This window comes from Vulpes vulpes, chromosome 5 (genome assembly GCF_048418805.1).
Source record: "Vulpes vulpes isolate BD-2025 chromosome 5, VulVul3, whole genome shotgun sequence".
In the NCBI taxonomy this organism is placed as follows: Eukaryota; Metazoa; Chordata; class Mammalia; order Carnivora; family Canidae; genus Vulpes; species Vulpes vulpes.
This window is the reverse complement of record NC_132784.1, coordinates 25,128,472-25,152,101: the sequence shown is the minus strand read 5'-3', so window position 1 is coordinate 25,152,101 and position 23,630 is coordinate 25,128,472. Positions and strand designations below refer to the sequence as shown.

The window sequence follows — 23,630 nt, the reverse complement described above, 5'->3', positions numbered from 1 at the left end:
AAGAGAATCGAGGAAACAATGAACCTAACTCATGAATAAAATAGTTTGATCATGCTAAAGAAGGAGAAGCTTCGGAAAGGGAAGGGAAAAGATTGGATTCAGATTCCTAATACGGAGCCCTGATGGACTCTTACCCCTTGTTAAGTTCAAGGGGATGGCTGTTGGGATGTTGTGAGGTCAGTGGGAACTCGATACATTTGGAAAAAAGTGATGATAAGAATTGCCTGAACAATGTTCTCTTAGCTTTAGAAGGCAATTTAGAGGGTTTGTATAGAATTGCTCCATGCCAGCTTGGTGCCATAGTCTTTGTGTAAAAATGTTAACAGAATGGAACCATGATAACACATACAACTGAGATCATACCAGTCCAAGAGATCCAAGACAGAATCCTGAAATTCCTGTGCCTCCAGAGAAGAGAATAGAAATGACAGAGAGATTCAATATCCCCATTGGTCTAGAGGATTCAGGTAAAGGGTATGGGGCCATTGTGGTTCCACAGACAACTTGGAGGATGTAGCAGCAAAGGAAGCAAATGGCCAAGGGGTGTTGGGTGCATTTTAGTGGATTCCAAGAGATGGCTGTGAGCCAGATGCTTCTCCTTTAACAATGTCTGAGTGTCTGGACGTTACCCAACCCCACAATCTCAGATGCCGTCTGAGATGCTAAAGAGAAAAAAACAAGAAAAACACTCTGTGCTGACAGAGCTCAACTTCTGGATTTACTGAGAAAAATCACAAAAGTCACCAAACTTACCTAAAACTGACAAGATTGAATTTTCTGCATCAAATAAGTTGATAAAAATGGAAACTAATAATAATAACTAATAACTAAAAATTAATTATCCAAGGGCTTATGACTTGATGATATTTACATATATAACTTTTTAAATTATCATATTTCTGATAACTGTAATCGATAATAAAATTAAAAGTATAGCTATCCAAGTTCTGAAATATTTTTATTTTAATATCAGAATCGGAACCCAATTTAAGTCAATTTGAACACATAATTGAGCTATGAGTTAAACTGATTGGGAAAGCAAAACCACTATACAAAGCAATTGCTTATTTGAGGTCCTTATGCTTTTTGTGATGTATATTTATTGAATGTGCATTCTTTCAGCAGCATAGAACTATGGTAGATTCTTAGGAGATTCACTCTCATTGAGGCTTAGATTATATTTACATAAAAAGGAGTAATTAGAGAAGGAGTTCTAGCCTGAATGAATTAGATCCATTTACCATCCTTTAGAACAGAGGCACTATTATTTTATCTTTTATCTTTTGAAAGAGAAGAGAAATACTACAGTTTGTTAAAGAGAATTATTTCTTCTGTAGTTATATATCAAGAAATAACATATTGCACATAATGCTTTCTATGGATGGAAACATTCAAACTTTACCTCTTGGCATTTTCTTTTTTAAAAAATCTGAGGCAAATTTAGTGTCTGTGAGACAGATCATGAAAATAATGGCAACATGTTTTGGTTTTTTCTTCCCCATTACTTTTCGATGAGATCAAAATAAAAATTGGGAGAACATTTCAATATGTTTTTCCTATTTAGGAACTTTTCTTTCATTCTTGTGTGTTTGCTAAAGGACTAAGTATTTGTCATTTCTGTTTGCAGAGTGATATTAAAAATTCAAGAGCATGAGTTATGATGGTTGCTGGCAATATCTGACAGAAACATCAAAGACCTAGTGTGCGAACATGGTATCACAGGAGGAATAATAGCTCGTGCTTGAAAGTACTGATGATATGTTCATAATCTAAATGTGAAAGAAACAGGTGACTACATGAAAGGAAAAATGTGTTCTTCTTGGAAAAAAAAATTCTGAACTGATTCCATAACTGAGGTCAAGACATCATATTTTACGCTGTATTTACTGAATCTAAAACAAGTACTTTAACTTCCTATCTAAAAAAGTACAAATATGGTATTATGATTGTTTCTAAGTTGTCTATCTCATTATTTGATGATGATAAACGTCTTTTGCATTTATTTACTGAAGAAATTATATTTTACTATCCAAGGGCTTAGTTTGAAGGGAACCAGCCCCTACACCCCATTGGAGATTCTAATTGTTCACTATTCACCACCCTCCGCCACTCCATCCACATCACTTCTGGGTGGAAGTTATATAATCCTATAGTACATTTAAGAGTGGTATAGTTAGTCAAATTATTGGTTCTTATGGCAATAGGAAATCTTATTCAAAAAGTACGTTTTAGCAAAGCTTTGCACAGCAAGCTGCCAAGGAAAAAAGGACCAAAACCAAGACACGTTTGCTGGGATATGGGCAAGATAGTTTCATGTCACTTCACTTAATCTTTACAATAACACTCTGAGGTAGGTATTATTTCCACCCTTTTAGATTTGAGAAAATTAAGGTTTACAGAGGTTGGGTGATTATCTAAAGGCACATAACTAAGCCCATATCCTGCTCAGTATACAAGTAGGAACACTGACCCAAAACAAGAAGCTGTGGTTGAGATGGCTCATTGGAAGGAAGATGAGGGACACCTCAGTGGCTCAGTGGTTGAGCATCAACCTTCTGCTCAGGGTATGATCCAGGGGTCCTGGGATGGGGTCCTGCATCAGGCTCCTGGCAGGGAGCCTGCCTCTCCCTTTGCCTATGTCTCTCATGAATAAATGAATAAAATCTTTTTTTTTTTTTAAAGGAAGGAAGTTGAAAAACAGAGTTCAGAACCAGTACCTTCACAAGCTGATAAGCAAGTAGAAGCTGAGATGCTCAGCCTCTGGAAGCTGAATGGAAGAGCAGGAGATAAAAACAGATGTAAGTAAAGTAAATGGCTTATTGGAAGTTAAAGTTGACACTTGTTATTAGTGAGTTTGTTTCTATTGTTTTTGGTTCTAATTAAATTACTTTTCTTTTTGAGGCTAGTCTATCTATTTTCATTTTTTTTTTCAGCATTCCCCTACCAGCTCCACTGCCCATCCCTGCCCCTGTGGGAGCACCCCCTCTGGAGAGGAGGGACAGCAAGTTTCTCTATATTTCATTCATTAATTCTTCAGATGTAGTTAATGAGACACTTCGCTAGAAGCTACAGATTAGAGAGAATACAGTGAGCTAGAACAGAAGTGGTCCTGTCCACAGAGTTTAGTTGAAAGTCTATTGGGTGTGGCTGGGGGGTAGGAACTAATTAAATAGTTATTAATTCAACAAAACAGTGGGTGGGTTCCCCCATCCCCGCTTCCTGGTGTTCATGTCTTTGTGTCACCTCTTCCCTTGTAACTCTGGGTAGACCTGTGAGTCTTCACTGAGAAGCAAGCATCCAGGGGACATAATGAGGTGGGAGGAAAGACAGAAGGGAAATCGACTGGCACCTAGGTGTTTGATATTAACCAACAGCTTAAGGAAGACAGTGTTGCTGACATATCACATTAGGAGTGAGATATTGAGTGGATTGAAAGAAATGAAACTGCAGGCTCAGGAAGGTAAGCTCTGCCTCATCAACATGAATTTTGGTATTATTAAAAGAAAGAAAGAAGAGTAAGAGAAAAAGAAAAATGAAAATAATAGCTTTTCATGGAGGCTATTTAAACCATAACTCCCCAACAGTTAGCAGTAAATGGGGTTAGAGTACACCAGAGGAAGGAGATAACATAACTTTCTACATAAGATGGCACTACAGTCTGGTAGCTGGATGTGACAGTAGGTCATTAAACTCAGTGATTAGAGCAATTACTTGATGAAGATATTCATGAAAACAACTCAACAAATCATTAATACAAACTCCCTTAGTTTTGTGCCATGTAGCCATAAAAAAAAAAAAAAATGGCAGAAGGAGTCATTCCATGTTGTATGTGCTTCAAAGTCCTGGAGCCAGTAGTTGTGAATAGTTTCAAACTATCACAGGTTTTTCATGTGATGTTTTTCTTCTTTTGCATCTTCATTCTGATATAAATTATTAATAATTACATGTTCTTTTAATCATGGGGGGTATCTATCTTCAATCTTAATTAAATTCTAAATGCCATTTCTTTGGGAAATGATTGCAATTGCCTAAAATTAATTGCTCTACACTTTCACTTGATAAAAAGAAACTTAACCATTTAAATGGGATATTATAACAAGAGATAACATTTTTATCTTATTAAAACTTACTTTTACCCATAACCCCCTTGTGAAGTAAAAGAGTATTGAGATTTCCTCCTTAATGTCTGGCATTTTTCAGGTTATTCTGAATATTTTCATGAAAAACAACATCAATGATGTTTTTATTATAAGAGCCTATCTACTATAACTCTTATCCTACTAACTAGATTAAACTTTTGAAAAAATTGTTAATATAAATAAGATGACAAAAGAAAAAAAATTATTTTCCCCATATTATCTTCCAACTGCACAATGTGAACAATGTGAACCCAGGTGACTGGTTTCTCAGTTTTGTAAAGGTCTTGTAAAAACAGTCCAACAAGTTTAACTGAGGGATGCATGTATTTTTCCTGATTTAAGCTCTTGTAATTATTTAATACTTTTTTTGTAATTGTTTAAGACTTTTGAAAGCAACAAAAACAAATGTTAATTGAGCTTAATTAGCTTAATTAGATTAAGCAATAGCTTAATCTTTAAAATAATCCAATGACCTAGATATTATGTTATCTTCACTACACAGATGAAGATATTGCAGTTCCAAGACTCTCAATAAATAGTCTAAAATAACACAAGTGTTGGTTGTTGAAGCCTAAATGTAGATATAGACTATTACGATCAAGAATATTCACAAGCAAATGCAAAATCACCTGGGGCAGATTTTTTTTGTAAGTGAATCAGAAATTCTATAGAAGCAGTATTCCCCAGATTATTAAAAGATGCGCTTAGGGTTCTGAGTTGACAGAAATATACAATTTTTTCTTGAAATCTCTTTTTTCTCTTTTTCCTTTTTTTTCTTTTACTTTCTCTGTTCTTTTTTAATCTCTATAATCAATTCCTCTTCTTCAAAGGGCACTTAGTGAGGCATCTAATATAGTAAACTTGGACAAGCAGATTGGTCATATTGCTCACACCCTGAAGTCTTTACAGTAATGGGGATTGTTTAAAGTCAAATAAAGAAATGGTGATTTTAAAAAAAATATTCATTCTAACACAAAATACATCACAAAAAAAACCTGAGGGAAAGTTAAATTCATTCTAAGACTCCACCATTTGGAACATAAGAAAGGCAAAATGAAATACAAAAGAAATATAATCTAAATGAAATCTTGACATGAATTCTAAAAAGGATATATTCTAAAGCTAATGAAGTAAAATTAAAAACTATTAAATTAGTTTATAAGTAGCAATTATCACAGCGAGCTCATAAATCATTTCTATAAATCTAATATGAACAATAATAATTAAGATGCAGTCTCATCTCACTTGGACTAGAAATTTGAATCTTTTGCCACCAGAAATTAATAATCAAGCAGGGAGTTCATTTACTTAGAATGAAGATATTAACAGAATTTTAAGAGGAGTTGGAAGACATCTGATAAATAATAAAAAGTAAAGATTTTAATATGCTTTGTGTTCTTTGAACATCATAAATTTCCTAAAAGGAGTTTCAAGTAAGTATTATCAAATGGAAAGCATCACTTATTATAAAGACATCTTTGAGGCATGATATTCAAATTTAGTAAGAGAAAGCCACCAGGGATCCACTGAATATGATTTTGGATGCTAAGAGTTATGAAATGAAATACTCAACTCTCCTTGATCTCTTTAGCAAGACTTTAATGGCAGAAATTCCAGTATGAATCCCTGAATATTTCATACACTGAATTAATTTAACTTACTCTGCAAACCCCCTACCTCTTCTTATCCCGTATCTCACCAAAACATAACAACTTTTCCCAGTTTTCTTAATCTATGTGAAAAGCAAAGTTCATCACTGGAGCAGTTCAGCAAATAAAGAAATCAGATCACAATCTGTTCTAAGAAAGTACATTTACATAAAAGATTGCTTATATAATGTCCTTTAATTTGACAATTTATTACCATATATTTAATAATTTTAGTCTGTATTTAGGAATATGAACCTGGCTGCAATAAGTTTTTTTCTTTTCCTTTTGCTCATCTTCTTCCCCAACTTTCCCTTCCTTCCCCTCTCCTTACCCCTCATCCAATCCCTTCCTCTCCCATTGTCTTTACCCTTCCTCTTTCTTTCTCCCACTCAAGGTCACAGCTAAAAATTCAATATACTTGTCTTACTGCTTTCATGGCTTCAAAAATTGTGTTGAATCAGACAAAATGTTGCAGCATTGCCAAAAATCACAGAGCTTTTGAGGTACAGCATAATTGTTTATTCTTAGAAATCTGTAATAGCAATTGGGGAAAAGTTTGAATGCCTGTCATCTCATATCCTAATGTCCTCTAAAACCCAACTTCAAGTGAAAGTATATCATCTAAAATTCTCATCAAATAATTATGTTTCACAGAATCAGAAAGTTCCACAAAGATTGTTTTATTCAGAAAGTAATGAGAAATGTATTCATTCAAATAGCTTTTACATATTCTTAATTTCCATAATAAAATTTTGGCAGCTGAACTTTAAGAAATATGCGTATAGTACTCTTTTATACTTGAGAAATGGAAAAAAAGATGAGAAGGTTATGGTAACATTTGTTACAAATTTGTCTGGACTTTATTGCATCCACCTACTACAAAAAAGGTAGAGGGGGAAAAAGGTCACTAAAGTCTTCAATACTGTTGATGACGCACAGATTTCCATCAAGCTGGTTTTAGTTTCTAAACTATCCCTAGAGGCAGTTCACCTTATTCTGATGTTTCATTTTTATTGTTTCATAATCAGAGTTTAAAGGCCAGAAGAAATCTCAGCCGATCCCCTAGACCTAATTATTTATTTTTCCCAGGAGGAAACCAATACCTGGAGAGCTGAAGAGACCTGAATTTGTAATCTTGTTCCATGTGAACAGTCAATGGCTTCCCATCATCTCAAAGATAAAAATTGAAATTCCTCACTTGGAATGCAAGGACCTCCATCTTCTGGTCCCTGGCTGGCATGCTTGTAAAACCACCCTCCCTGGAACTCCCCACCATTGCCTGTTCCCCTCTAGTCTCAATAACAGTTGGGAGAATTTCTCCAGTCGGCTCAAATATCACCTCTTCAACAAAGGTTTCTCCAACATCTCTCTTTCTTTTTTCTGCTCACACAGAAAGGACAGTGGGAGCTCATTCATGTCTGTATCTCCTATGCTCTGCATACTGTTCTGCCTACAGTAGATCAAGAAATACTTTTTTGGTTGATAAATGAAATAACTACATGACATTTAATTAATGATTTAACATCCTTTTGCCCAAACATCAAATTAATCTTTTCCCTCTATCCAAACTTTTCTCACTGTCCTGTTGCTTCAACTTTCTAATAACTTTTAACTATATTCTGCTTTTTACATCCGATTAGCCACGACCATATTTTAGGTAGTGAGCAGTAAAATCAATCAGTATGCATCATACTGCAATCAGTATGATCGCAAACATCTTTTAATTGACATATATATTTCTGTTCTTGACCTCCGTCAGACTGCTGCCACCTATCTTTTATAATAGATCCTTAATCATGCAGGTTCTTGTCAATTCCTCCATTACTCTTCTGCATTGAATTGTGGTCACTTCCTGCCTGCTTTCTGTAATGGTTCCCCAACTGGTCTTCCAAAGCCTACCTTCCTGTATGTCCTACAGCCTATTCCCAACAAAGCCACCAGAAGTCATTTTGCAAGTTGCTATGTCATATCACATTTCTGGCAAAATGGGAATGAATCCTGTGTCTTTATATCACCTTATAAGGGCCTATATTTTATGGACTCCTTTATCTGTCTAATTTCATCTACTAATCTCCAGTCTATTCCAGCCATGCTAGCTTTCTTGTTATTCCTCAAAATATTTAAGACACATTCCTTAAAAGTTGCACTTAGGGTTCTGAGTGGGCAGAAAAATGAAATGTTGTGGTTTTTTTTCTTCAAAAACTCTTTTTCTCTTTTGTTACTTTTTCTGTTCTTTTTTAATCTCTATAATCAATTCCTCTTCTTCAAAGGGCACTTAATGAGTCATCTAATATAGTAAACTTGGACAAACATAGTGCTCATATTGCTCACACCTCAAAGTCTTTATAGCGGTAATGACAATCATTTAAAGATACTCTCTCTGAGAGTATCTATCTCTGAGAGCAAAGATACTCTCTCCATCAAATAACTGCCTGACCCATCCTCCATCTCTTTCACCTCTTCATCCACATCTCATTTTCCCAGTATGGGCCTTCCTGAATGCCTTTCAAATACTGCATGTTGCCAAGGATCGTGCATAAAGTATCTATAGGACTTTTTTCATAATTGGAAACTTCAAACATATTACATAATTAGCTATATATATATGTATATATATCATATATCAAGAAATACTATATATAGTTTGTCTTGTCTTGATGGAATACAAGCTCTATGAGGACAGGGATCTTTGTTTTGTTTGGCCATATATCCCAAACACTTTAAAAATTGCCTGGTATATGTATATAATTGCAATACATACATATATATATTCCAGGTAATATACATATATATACATATACAATGCATAAATATATATGCATATATATATACAATGCTCAATAAATATATATTTAATGACTGTGAAAGTACTGTAGAAGCATTATACAATTATAAGTCAAAATTCTTCCACAATGTTCAGTGAAGATACTAACTTATTTTCATGAACAATTAGACTTTTGCCTTTTCATTTTTGGTTGTTCCAAGCTCTATTCATCTGTCATCAGCCAAAGTGTTTCTTCCAGCCTCCACTGGCAGTATCTTCTAGCCAATCAATCCAACATGGATGACCAAATGCAAACAAGGAAGGGTTTGAATATACTAAAACTCTGCCCTCAGGGCAGATCTGTTTGGTAGGATTTAGACACGGTTGCATGGTACCCAATCTCCCAATCACAGTCTTAGGACATTCCTCATAGCAGTGCACTAACACTGTTAGCTGCTAAACCACCTTGCAGAATGAGAAGGCACGGAAATAAATAGAAGCACGATTGCTATATTTCAAGGAGATATTGGCAACCAGAAGTAACAGTGATTGAGATACATAGAAGGAAGGTGGAGCTAGTGCATAGGAATAAGGACCAGGGAAAGCAGTAGAATAAGAGATTTAAAAAAAAAAAAAAAAAAACACTGAGAGAAAAAGCAAGGAGGGTCTAATTCCAGGCAGTTGGTGACCACCACATTTGTAGGAAAAGTAAAAGCATAGCTAAGTGACAGATGATTCAAAGATGTTAACGACAAACAAAAATATCAAAAACTGACAAAATTGGTTGCTTTAGTTCATAAATTGTACATTCATCCCTTGATGCCAGCAATCAGTTGCCAAGCATGATTATTATAAGTCTTGACATGTCCATGACATTAAGTAAAATATTACCAACTCGCTCTTAGTGAGTAAAAAAGATCTCTATCAAATCTTATTTTCTAAAAAATATTCATCTGTTCACAATCGCTCTGTACTATTCTAAGACTACTGACTTAATGCTGCTCTGGAAAATAGTATGATATCACAAAACCCAATTCCTTTTCCTCCTCTCATTTGTTCATTCATCTGTAAATTTTTTTAGAGTGCTTCACTTGGTTCTGTTATATATTCATTACATATTCAACAGGAGTTCAAGTATGTCCAGTGATCTAACAACATGACAAGTGTAGTTAAAAAATAAAAAAGCACTTCCTGATATCATGAGTTTTGGTTAATGAAAATTATTTCTTGAAGTTTCAGAATAATATGGTGTCCTTAAAAGAGCCAAATCAATATTTTCTTGGTGTGAAAGCTTTATTAACAAATAAATCCTCTGAAAATTCTCTGTATATACTTTATTAAGTATACTATTGAAATATATTACTTTAAATTTATAATCTTTGGAGGTAATATCGATATTAAAATCATAAAAACTGTGAGAAGATTTCTGAATTTAGGACTTTTGAAAGGACTAGTTGCAATGTTGATTAAAATACTCATGAAGGATTTTTTTAATTGTCTGTAGCTAGTTTTCCTGGATATATTTGGTCTTTGTAGAAGCATATGGAAATGCATATTTAATTTGACAGTATTTTGCAAATCATGCCCCCTTCAGAATAACTTGCAAAGAAGAAATGCTTCCATATGCTAGAAGATGGTTTGTCTATTATGCTGAGAGTAAAGAAAGACATGTATTCAACAACAAAATTTTTAAAAGTGTTTTTTGGGGCATGGCAGATTATGAAAGTAAAGAAAGATCACATGGACAATGTTGCTATACTCAAAAAATTTAGAATTAATTTATAATCAGTTTTCAAGCAATCGTATTGAATGTGTAAAGATGAATTCTCAGAAGGATCACAGGCTTTTTAAAAAAAAGAAAGAAAGAAAGAAGAAAGAAAGAAAGAAAGAAAGAAAGAAAGAAAGAAAGAAAGAAAGAAAGAAAGAAAAGGACATTTTCTGGCTGAGTTTCCCTGGCTTATAGCAGACTTGTAACAAATCTTCCGAGATCTTGGCCAAAGCCGATTGGAGCAGAGATTGGAACAAGGTGAACTATCTATACATGAACTAGTCATGACAAAGACAGACCTCAACTCTGGAGAAAAGGATCATTTCCTGCCAATCAAATCTTCTCCTTTGGCATTGAGTAAAAACATATAAACAAAGAAAAAACAAAGAAAACAGATTGCATGAGTTCAGATCTTTGTTCTGGACAATGTATTATAAGAGTTCTTATCATCTGTAGTTAGCCCAGCCCAGTCTTGGAAGCACCAGGACTCAGTGGGTCTGATATGTGACCAACAAGGTCCCCATGCTGCTCCATACAGCAGGTATACTGTATCGTGGCTGCTTTGGCAATCTTCAAGAGCCAGATAGCTACATACATGTTTCTCTGTTTCTCAATAAGATCAGACAAAAGTTTAGCAATGGTTCTTCATAGCTAATATTAAAAAACAACAATGACAACAAAAAAAAACCTTGCAGATTCCAAAGGTCACTTGAGGGGCAAAAATTGAAGTGATTAAAACAAGAGTTTATTCTCTTTGACAAGTTTTACTTTTGGTGTCTGAAAGGTTCATTGGCCTCATATATCTTCAGAGACATGAGACTGCAATTTTAGAAGAGAAAATAAATTTTGAGGTTTCAAAGGACTCCAATTTTCCCAAATTAATGATATTGTCATCATTATCTGAGAGCAGTGATTTGCAAGGAACAATGGCTTTAATATATCTCTTTATACTGAAAATTACTATTTTGGCTTTCCTTTAAGAGCCAGGATTACTTTATCTCCTGAGTTGAAAAGAAATCAGATTATTTACTGAATTTATTTTTAATCATGATCACACCTCAGAGTATAAAAGTTATTTTTATGATCACAGCTTAAATTCACAACGCAGAAAAATCATCTAGATGATTTTGCATAGTAAAAATTGTCAAGCCAAAAAAACGAGGGATCCTTTTAGAGCTACTAATCTAAAATGGTTTCTGGGGGCACTTGGGTGGCTCAGTGGTTGAGCGTCTGCTTTTGGCTCAGGTCATGATCCCAGCGTCCTTGGATTGAGTCCCATATCAGGCTCCCCGTGGGAAACCTGCTTCTCCTCTGCCTAGGTCTCTGCCCCTCTCTCTGTTGTCTCTCATGAATAAATACAATCTTAAAAAAATAAAATAAAATAGTTTCTGAATTAAGAGAGGTGTAGGTTATATGCTGTGATTTCATAGATGAGATTTCTTCTTCAATCAATGTGCCATTTTTGGATGTGCCATCCTCACAGTGAGGATTTGGGGACTGGGACTTAGTACAGGTATTACCTATTCCGTGAGTATGAGGGTGCAACAAACTCGATTTCACTACTGTTTATAATTTCTAAAATATTGTAGAATAGGGATAAAGAGCAATTTTATGATAATAGGCAGACTTTTAAATGTTAATTCAATAACTCCGATTCCATAAAAATTCTAGTAAAAAATATAAAAAGGAAATGATCACTTGACATATCCCTTTAAGAAATGTCATTTAAGTAATTCTTTCTTCTTCTTTATACTTCTTAAATTTACGAAACTAACCAAGTGAAATCCTTCTCATAGGCAACAATTTCAGCTTTCAAAGTAACAGTAAATTTATTCACTTAGTTAACATAGCCTTCCATTGAGCCGAGGATTTGTAACTGCAAATTTCCCCACCACCTTGCTCAAGCTTTTCCAAAGCACCAAGTTAAAGACATTTATCCCTCTACTGCTTCTATGGCTATGTTTGAGAAGTCATCTAGCAATTATTAAGAAGTTGCCTTGTGGCATATATTCTGACCTTGGGTTACCTGTCACCTAAATCATTTATTCAGTTACTAAAATAATCTCTCCAAGACTATAAATTAAAATCACAGGCAATATCTTATATTCACTTCCATCTGTAGAAGTTACTTGCACAAAAATATGTGTTGGTTATATTTATTCATATCTTCTTAATGGACTCAGGATCATTCTCTTTACATGACAAAGAAATGAGTTCCTTAGGAAGGATACTTTTGTGGAATAAGATAAAATGGAAGTTTCACTATATTTAATTCCTGAGCTTAGAAAGATATATGAGTATATTGAAAGTCTTCATTATTTGATGACCAATGGAATATTGGGAAAAGTCCATTTAAAATAAAATCCAATTTAAACCAATAACCATATTTTTATAGTAATTAATGGAAAAAAATTTAAATTTGAGATCCTCTTAAAAAGTAAATTTAGTTATATAAAAATTAACTTGTAATTTGGCTCGTATTACGTGCTAATCATTAGAAAGAATAAATAATAGTCAAGTATTGATTTTTTTGGTGTATTTTTAAAAATGTTAAGATAGTAAAATACAATCCCTTTCATATTACATTTAACTTTTTCAGCATGACCATAGAAATGATCATTTCTATAAAAATTTTTGAAGCATTCATCATTTCCTTTTAATCTCTGATATTCAAGTCATTTGCTTTTGAAGTACCGTGTCTAATTTCCTCTACTTCATCTGTTCTTGGTTCTAACTCTGACAGATTCTCATTGTCCATAATTTTGTGATTCAGCAGTTCTTCAGTATCACTTGCATCAGGAAATCCTGAATCTCTTGAAAAATTTCACTTTACAATCCATTTTCAGTATAGTTTCACTGTGTTAGCAGATATTTTTAATATTCTATAATCAGCAAAAGACCAAGACTTGTTATAATAATTCATAGAGATAGATGCTAATGCTAATTGGGAAAGGGTATTCAGTAAGAGCTAAGTTTAAAATGTGTAGTTCATTCGGGAATATTTCCTATTATTACAATCTTTGCTTTCCTACTTTATCTTCAGGAACTGGTTTAATGCTTTAGTAATCAGAGACTCTTGTAATTTGCAATCATTAAAATAAGGGCTAAAATATAAGGAAGTGGTAAAGCTGGAAGTGCAAATCAGTGTCCTCTACAAGTATCTATTGTTGGAATCATGTCTATGGATAAGGTATTTCTGGGCTCGGGAACCAAGGGTTGAGGCATTGAGAGAATCAATGAAAAAGTGAAAGAGTAAACTTTGTAAAATATAGAAGAATCATCACATAAATTGGAGCAGAAGCAGGAGAAAATGGTGCACTGGAAGCTTAGAGCTGTGGAATGGAAACTTCAAAGACAAAGGAGAGATGGCCAAGGGTATCTAATATGGCTGAGAGGTCAAAAAGTTGTGGCTGACAAGTCACATGGGATCCATGTTAATACTAAACACTGAACATAAGAAACAGGCTGAATGGGTAGAACAGATGCCTGGGAGGTGGAGGTCACATTTCAACTAGAAATCCTGTGAAAAGTCTGAGAAATCCATTGATATTGGTCTATCACATTGTAAAGGACCTGGAGCCTTACACTGTACTGGTGTGACTTACTTTTCCTTATTCTTTAGGCTTTCACAAGGAGACTTTATGCAGATACTAGACAAGGATGTGATAAGTAACAAGTCTGAAAGGATCACTAAGAAACCAAAACAAGGTTTAAATTATAGATAAGCTTTGGATGATGGGATCCTTCAACATTGCCTGGAAAAGTATGGAGAATCAATATATCAAGTCAGCATTTCCGGGAACAAATGTGCATTAGATGATCTCCCCGCATAACATTAATTGTACAGTTGGGCCAAGCATGGCATGAGCTTATAATTTTTGAGTTGTTTTACTAAATTTTCTTCAGACCTTTTTTTATCCTTAGACTTTCCTGAATATTGTTTGGCATGTCTTCTTCTTTAAGTTGCCAATTAAAATAAAATAATAATTTACATTTCTGAGTTCTAAAATTTGTCTAACCATGCATTGAAGTTGACTAGCCTTCTTGGCTGGTTCTTTTTAACCTGGAGATTACTTATTACAATAAAGGAAATGATTCAAGCCCTTAATAAGGCCTTAAAAATGACATCTCTATCTATAGGTTTTTATCAAGCACCTCAAACTGATTATGGAAATCTATTGACATGATATGAAATTCTAGCATTTTCATCAAAATTTTCAGCAGGCCTCATTCTTGGTCACTCAAAATATTTAAAACATTTCAAGGGATCGAATACATTGGGGTATCTGGAAGTTTATTATGCCAGCATGGAAGGTGAAAAATAGCAATTTTCTAGTTCATATGGTTTCACTGGATGGGGTAAAAAAGTAAGGGACAGAAGGAATCATAATAACTCATATAATCCACTCCTGCTCTTATCCTAGAGTCTCTCAAAAGAAAAATAAAGTGTGTGTGTGAGTGTGTGTGTGTGTGTGTGTGTGTGTGTGTGTGTGTCAGGGGGTGTTGAATTACAGTCTATGAGCTCTTATAGAAGAATCATTTCATGAGCTTCAGATATTTTTGAATCCCATAAAATCAAAAGTTAAGTATTTATCTAAAGTATACCAGAAAGATCAACATTTATAAGGTTTTAAAAAATCAAAGTATTCAAGCAATATTTTTAGTGATACATTTCTGATCTTCAAATGCTTACAATTAAAAATATTTCCTTTTTTATCTCAGACCAATAATTATTTGTTTTATAGACTCAATTGAAGTCAGGCCTGAAGAAAAAACAACAACAACAACGACAACAAATGGCATTTAGTCACAACCAGTTCTAATTTAGAATAATTCTTAGGTACAGACAAAGTTTAGAATATGACACTGGAATGAGAAAAGGTGATGATAAACTAGGACAAGGTCAAATTCTAGTTGAGAATAACAGCTTGAGTTATGATGCTTAATGCAGTGGATCGACTATGGCCTGTACCCTTTCTCTTTATTGGCAAAAGTTTCCTGGAAAAAGTCTTAGGTCATCTGTTTGAACAATGGCCAAAATGCCTATTTAAACACAAAAAAAAAAAAGAGAGAGAGAGAGAAGAAGAAGAAGTGAAATTCTTGGTACAGATATAATATACCAGTTGCCAATGGAAACATAAAAGATACTTCAAAGTTACACACTGAATACTAAATTTAGAATGCAAGGCTGCATATCCTGGGATCCACTCTCTACACCTGGTGGGTCACTCACTCCCATAATGCCCTTCTTCCCCACCCTTGATGAACATTTAAGCATTCTGTTTAACCACACAGCTAGAATGCCCCTAATCTTAACTTTGACCTTCATCCTGTTTTAATTCCTTACTGAAGGCTTTGACTACACAATTATTGCACTATAAACATATAGTCAAATAACATAAAAGAAAAACTAATATAAATATGTGTAATATAAAAACTCTTAAGAAAGAATAAACTGGACCATGAAAAGAAATGCCATTTGTATACTATTTATTTGAAATAACAGGCTTAGCCACTAGATGTCACCCTTTTAAAAAGCAACAGAGTTTACTTCGCAGTTTGTTACATCAACAGTAGTTACGTTCCCCTATTGGGTAGAAGTTGGCACCATTGGAATCAGTCACTCCGACATGATATAAAAAGAATCTTTAACAACAAGCAAACAAACAACACCAACTGGTGTTTCCTGTAAAGGGGGCTTCTTGAGTCAAAGCGGATTGGAGTCCTGTCAGTCTCCAAAGCCAGATGGTTAAAATACAACAACAGATAATAACATGTAATTTTTCAAAAAAGTTAAAAGCACGGCTCTGGTACAAATATGAAATGAAGATCCATAAAGATCTCACTCAATTCAATTGATGAGGAACCGGGAAGATGGTAAAGGCTGTACAAGAGAGAATTCAAGAAATGGGGACTTGCATGGCCTGTTTCTCAAAGGCCTGCTGAAATGCACTTGGTAGTGGATACTAAACTGTTCAATGTCCTCAAGGTCCCAAACCATAACCTCTGAGGTTATGTTTCCTCCTTGACAGAAATATCTCTATGAGTCAAAAGTCTCCCAGTTAAAGTACAACTCTACAGTGAAACAACACAGCATTCAGCCTACGTGGATGGCCCACATATGATGCTTCTGTCACTGTGCTTAGTACTCTATGTGCACCATCCATCCTGTCTTATTCTCAGAATCATTGCCTATGAGGTAGATGCTGCCATATCTATATTTCAAGGCTAGAACATTGAGAGATCAAGGAACATTCTTCAGGGTATAGACCAGCAAGTGATCAAGTAGTAATGTGATGCTATAGAGTCTTTCTCCCGGGACCAAGGATTTAACACATACGATGTCCTGGAAGATGTTGAGATTCTACAGGATGAAGCACACATGAGCTCACGACAACCCTTTCACCCTCTCCTGTGCTTCATCCATGAAGGATAAGTAATGACAAAAGAAGTCTCAAGTGCAATAAACATAGGCTGTGAGATCAGAGCTTAATGGCTAATGCTTACATTCTCAACAATTTGTGTAGATTACTTACATATCTCCCTACCACTCCACTGGCCTGTCTTTGGGTTGATATAATACATCAGATCCTCTATTACAATATAAACAAGTGAAGAGTGGGAAGTGGTCAGTAGGGAGTCTTCACACAAAAGCGAGCAATATCTTATGTACTGTCTACACGGAAAACAATTACACTAGGTAAAGCACTGTCAGCGGGGTTGGCTAAAAATGAAAAAGAGAGCTTTTAAAATATGCGTGGTATTCCTATAACATAATAATGCTTTATATTATTTTCAGAGATCTGGGGACACAGGGAGAAATGTAATGTACTGACAGTAGATTTGTGGAAGACGTCTGCCCAACCCAATACCCGTCTAAAGAAAATGGTCTATTTAATTTTAAAACTTTAAAATCTTGAAGAAATTTTAGACATGATTAAATGAACTGTAGAAAATCATCTTAAATTTCTTGGATTTATATGCGTAGAATCTCAGAAATGGGAGGTGCTCCAAGTTTTATTACTAATTCAGCTTCAATTCTTGTAAAGATTACACCACTCAGCCAGTGGCTGAGAAGATTCAGAAAACTAATCAAACATTATTATATTACCTATTATGAGTCTAGACAGTCTCCTCATCACACATACTCTGATATAACAACTATGAAAGGACCTTTTTCAGAATATTACTTTTGTATCTCCATACCAGATAAAAACAAACTTACAAGTTCCCCAGTCAAATAAAAATGTATAAATTTGTTAATATATCACATTTGCATTTATACTTCCTCTGAAAAATGAAAAAGTTATATAAAGTAGAAAAGTATTGCTTTTTATGCAGTCACTCCGTGTTGTTCAGTGTTCAGCTTCTTCAGTTTTCATGGATTATAAAATCTTTGAGGACAGAAGATAATCTTTACAAGACCATCATATAGTGTTTCTAGCTTTAAAGGTAGATGTAACTTTAATAATAACATACCACATTTAAGGCTCTATTAGGCACAGCTCTGGTTGCCTTTGATTTATTCATCAATGTGAGGAATCTGAAATTTTCTGAAGTCTAATTTTTGAACAAAAATAAGTCATCTCTTTGCATTAAACCATCTGCTCTACATGATTACAGTGACTCATTTTTAGCATTGAAGCTTTCCTTCTTGTGATTAAATTTCTCGTTCAACCAATTGAACTCTTTGAAAGGCATTTCTTTTTTTTTTTTTTGAAAGGCATTTCTTTCTGAGAAAGTACATCATTGTTAATAGAATAGTGATATAATTATAATCAATCCAGATCCTTATTGGCTGGCACCTTAATGAACTCATGTAAATTTAGAATTAATGCACATTAATTTATTCATCACCAAAGAAGAATCTGAAGATGGTACTCACGCAGGTTTAATTCTATAGGCATGCTTTTCATGGACAAAGGCACCAGCAAGACCTCCTGCTCCTGAGTTTAAATACTGAATTGAAAAGAAATTAAGTTGTCTGAGCATATGAAAAAATAAACAATGAAATCATTTGACTTTTTTTTGTCATGAAACCAACTTTTGACCAGTCCCAAATATGTGATTATGTGAGCTTTTATAATAAAACAGAATTTTGTTTTTTCAACAAAAAACAAAAACAAAAACAAATAAGCAGAGCATTATTAACTGAGACTAAATACCCAAATACATACTACTTTTTTGGCCCGATTTTGCCCCAACTAATAGATAACAGTTCCAATGAAGTCTAGCTAACTTTAAAGCTTATTCATAAAAAATATTTAAATAATAGTAAAGTATCATATTTTAAAAACACCTAAGTTAAAATAAAATTGGTTTCATTTTCATGATCTCTGTCAATTAAAATGTCTTCAAATGACAATATCAAGTTGATTCCATAAGAATTATCTTTACAAAGAAGAAATTTCACAATATAGCAACAAAATACTAAGAACCTAATCAATTTGAATTAAGTTCTAAGGGTAGAACTTTGTCCCCAAACTTCCCAACTTTTCTATAGCAGCCAGGTAATTCAAGAAATAAATACTCTATTGTAAATGGAAATATCTGACTTTAAGTAATTATTATACTATTCTATCATATGACTTTATAATTAACTAAAATCAGAAAAAGCAGTAATAAAAGTTATGGAGGAAAGTAACTCCAATAGTTAAAACCGGCCACTGATCCAGTTTTTCACTTGAATCAATGTCAATGTGTGATAAAGGATGTAAATATATTAAGTAATTTGTACCTTGTAGGAGCACCAGCAGGCAAAATCAACTCCCCAGTCATGTAAGTGGAGTTCAACATTTCCAACTGCATGTGCGAGATCAAAGCCAACGAAACAACCCTGGGGAAGAACATGAGAACAAGTTTTGAATTTGCTTAATGATTAGAAATAGTAAGTATAAATATCTCTGAGAAAATCTTTGACAAACTGCTGAACTATAAATATAGTTTATTTACCCTTTGGTGCCGTGGTTCACAATGTGTGAACCACAAAACACTGGGCATTCCCAGGATCCTTTCAGGTTGAATTAATTTTCATACTATGAAGACATTCTTTGCCTTCTTCACTGTGTTGACATTTGCACTGATAATGCAAAAGCAGTTATGGGAAAACTGCTGGCATGTTAGTGCAATTCAAGGCAGTGGCACCAAATTACACCAGCAGTCATTGCAGGTGAAAACCATTTAGTTACAGGGGGAAATAAGACAATTTTACTTAAGAATCTCCTTGAGAAAGCTGTAAAAATGCTAAATTTGTTTTAAATCTCAATGCTTGAATTCTCATATTTTTAAAGTTTAATGTGGGAAGCATGCAAAAGACATCTGACCATATTCTTAAGTGAGATGGTTGCCTCAAAATAATGCACTCATGAAATTAAGTTGCAAGCTGAACTAACCACTTTTACTGCATAGAGAGCCATTTTTGCATCAAAGAAGAACTGAAAGAGGACAGTTAACTCATACTTTGGGTGTTTGACATTCTTTTGAAAATGAATGAAGTGAGTCTGTCAATTCAAGGAAAACAATCCACAATATTTGTTGCCTATGAAAAAAGAAGTTTCCAAGAGCAATTAGGATTTTGCAAATTTGCACCCGCTTTTATGAGTATGGCCATTTCCCAACATTTAGAGATATTTCTGATCATTTAGTAATAATATATAATTTTTTAAATAGTCTATAATGAAATACATAGATATATTTGGAAAATATGTGCTAATATTTTTCAAACAACCAATGTTTGATGTTATATATCAAGCATGGATTAAAGATCTATTCAAAGTTCAAAACCAAAAAAAAATAAAATAAAACAACAAAGTGCAAAATTAAACAATATATTTTAATAGAACAAAGTATAGAAAGCTCAGTAATTTGGTTTCACATTGCATACCACAATTTGTCAATAATTCATACGGTATCAAACAATATTCACAATAAACTGAAAAGCCAATAAACTACTCCTGTGTTTTCTATCTTCATGAGGAGTGATTTTCTTCATATGCTTCATGAAGAAAAAAAAAAGCAAGAGATTGAATACAAAAGCAGATATGAAAAACCAGCTGTCTTCTATTAAGCCAAACAATGCAGAGATTTGCCAAACATACAACATTCTTTTTGTTTTAGAAAATATAGCTTTGTTTCCTTAACAGCATATGATTTATGTTAATATGTAATGTGTTTGTTGATGCTCTAAATAAGTGAACGAATGAATAAGTAAATAAACATCTTTAATTACAAGTAGAGTAAATATAAACACAGGATCAAAGCCTCTATGAGGTCCTCAATGATTTTTTAGAGTAAAAGATTTTCCTTGGCAAAAAGTTTGAGAACCCCTGCTTTTGTGTATCCTACAAACCTGATGGAGTTAATAGTAGTTTTTAGTTTGGCACTAAACTCCACATCATGCCCATATTTAATGTAATTAACTCAAGTAAATACATGCTATGATAAATTGCCTTAATGATTCCCATTCTTTGTTTCTCCTTGTACCCATTTCCATTGCCATGTAATTTTTCCATTCTTCCCACTGTGGATATGGTACAATTCTCTGTCCCTGGGATTAGCCAGGTGACTTATTTTGACCAAAGGAATGTTAGCACATGTAATACAAGTAGAGACTCTAAAGGACTCGAGTGATTAGACTAGGCCTGCTCTCTTGCCCTCTTCCATCTCTGTGACAGGGACCTGCTTAGCCAATCTGCTGGCTCAGATGAAGGATGGAGGAAATGTGGATTAAAGGCATCCTCACCTAGGCTCAGCTTCGATCAGCTACTCTCTCCATCTCTCTTTAGTTGGCCAATGATGCATGAGAGAGTTCAGTTGAGACTAGCAGGATCTCTACAACTAAGTATTGCCTGGATCAGCTGCCACAAAGATGATCAAATAAAAATGATGCTATTTATGACCCTACACTGTGTTCTCCCTATACATTGACTTGAGATCCTAATAGCCTCTTGACTGTCTGACTCTATTCTCTCTTATTTACTTGTTCATATGGTCCAAATGTTTTGCATGTCTGCCTAGTAGAATTCACTGTTTTAGAAACCAATCCTTTGTTTCCATCAAGTTCCCACAAGGACGACCTGAAGGAATAAATGATGTTATCCAAATTATACCCAAGTCGTAACTTTTCACTTTAAAGGCTTATCATCAAAACCTTTACTTTTCTGTAAATCAAAATGTTACAAATTTTACTTCAAAAATATAATGATTCATTCCATATTAAGACAACTTTGCATATAAACATGAATTTTAAAAAAAAATCCCTGATCATTAAATAGGGGTGATAGTTGACTCTGCAAAAATGCTTTACCTGTGAGCTCTTCTATCTTTAGTTTTCTAAGTGCATAAATTATAATTACAGGTTTAAAACTTTAGATTTCTTGCAACATTGAAGAAACACATCTATTGATTGAAATTTTTGAAGTAAATAATTGCAGAGGGACCTATTTTAGATTGTTCTAACACCTCTTAAGAATAATTAACCTCTGGGCAGCCCAGGTGGCTCAGCAGTTTAGTGAGGCCTTCAGCCCAGGGCCTGATCCTGGAGACCCGGGATTGAGTCCCATGTCAGGCTCCCTGCATGGAGCCTGCTTCTTCCTCTGCCTGTATCTCTGCCTCTCTCTCTTTCTGTGTCTCTCACGAATAAATAAGTAAAATCTTAAAAAAAAAAAAAAAAAAAAAAAGAATAACTAACCTCAAATTGCTATTATAGGTACTTTCCCTAAACAAAGGGATGCAAACTAAGACCTGTTTTTAATAAAGTTGTATTTAAACAAAACTAGTCTCATTTGCTTAAATATTGTCTATGACAACAGCTGCAAGCAAAATTGAGTAGTTTCAACAGAGACTGTATGGGTCACAAAATCAAAAATAACTATCTTGCCCATTACAGAAAAGATTTGCTGGCCCCTAACCTATAGCATTAGTCTCATAAAGAAAACTCAATATATTAAAGAGTCAATTAGAAACCTTACCCATTATAATGTGGCCAGAACTAGTATCTCATAGAAGAAAAGTTCTTACCAGTATTATATACCTGATTCTTATTTTGGGGGGGAGAGGGAAGTTGGATTCATATTTTGTCTCTCACAGGAAAAAAGAAGAGCAATACATGTCATAAAAATATGACAGATGCTCCATGCTAACAGAAGTTTTAAGAGTGATAAAAAAGAAAGACAATTTATCTCTATCAAGATTTAGAGATTATCCAATCCCGGGTTTGAAGACTAGTGGTTAGGTTCAGTACACACACACACACACACACACACACACAGATTTGTTTGTATTTTAAGATATTTTAATATTGAAATTCAATTTGGAAAACATATAAAGGTTCTGATTTTGAAATCCTGCCTTGAGGTCTTGCCAACATTTCTAATAAAGGCAATGATTTATTTTTTGCAAAAAAATATTTACAACTCAATATTTCTCTGTTTTTAAAACTCAACTTAGAAATCTTAAGGACTAGAAAAGTCACCATTTTTATTTTATTATCAATTATTTATAAAGAATGGCACAATGAAGAAACCATGAAACTTCAACCTATCATATCCCATTATTAAAAGTCCTGTAGTCACATCTGTGTTACCACATAAATCACTTGAGGCTCTTACAATATGTTTTAATGTATGTACAATTATTTCCCCATGGGTGACAGAAACATAAATTATTAAAATGTAACTGCTTTGAGGAAAGGACCAGAAGTTATAAACTTGAATGAGAATGAGATCTCCACAAAGTGATTTTACAAAAGTTTCACTAGATGGCAGCATCTTAAAAATAAAGGAAAAACTAACAACTCTCCCAAACCTCTCTAGTCATCCAGTTAATATTTTCATTATTTTACCTCTTAAGAGTAAGTAGAAAAACAATATGAATAGGCAAAAACAGAAACTCCACATCTGGGATCTACTTTATGTAATTTTTAAGATAAAAATCAAATATTTTTCAACAGATTTTTATTAACAGTACCCATAAGAGCTCATAAGCATATTGACACAACCACATACAAGCACAGCAATGGGCCACCACCTGGTCACCTCGCTTTGTAGTCAATCCCCAGACCACTGTGCTAATCTTCTAACCACCCTGAATACTTACTCCCAGCCTGCCTTCTTCCAATGAGATTGTTAAATCATACTTTTTAATATGACTCCCTGCTGGGATCCCTGGGTGGCACAGAGGTTTGGCGCCTGCCTTTGGCCCAGGGCGCGATCCTGGAGACCTGGGATCGAATCCCACGTCGGGCTCCCGGTGCATGGAGCCTGCTTCACCCTCTGCCTATGTCTCTGCCTCTCTCTCTCTCTCTCTCTATC

At 34.3% G+C, this 23,630-nt stretch overlaps 1 protein-coding gene across 1 annotated transcript in view; it reads right to left on the bottom strand.

The window, feature by feature from the left end:
* Positions 1–23,630, bottom strand: part of KYNU (kynureninase) — a 109,658-nt gene that overhangs the window by 21,078 nt on the left and 64,950 nt on the right. Inside the window, exons 9-10 of the mRNA XM_026007980.2 lie at positions 19,058–19,156; positions 18,206–18,279 (exon numbers count right to left, since the gene is read on the bottom strand). Coding sequence (XP_025863765.2) covers positions 18,206–18,279; positions 19,058–19,156 — 173 coding nt within the window. The remainder of the gene's footprint in view (positions 1–18,205; positions 18,280–19,057; positions 19,157–23,630) is intronic.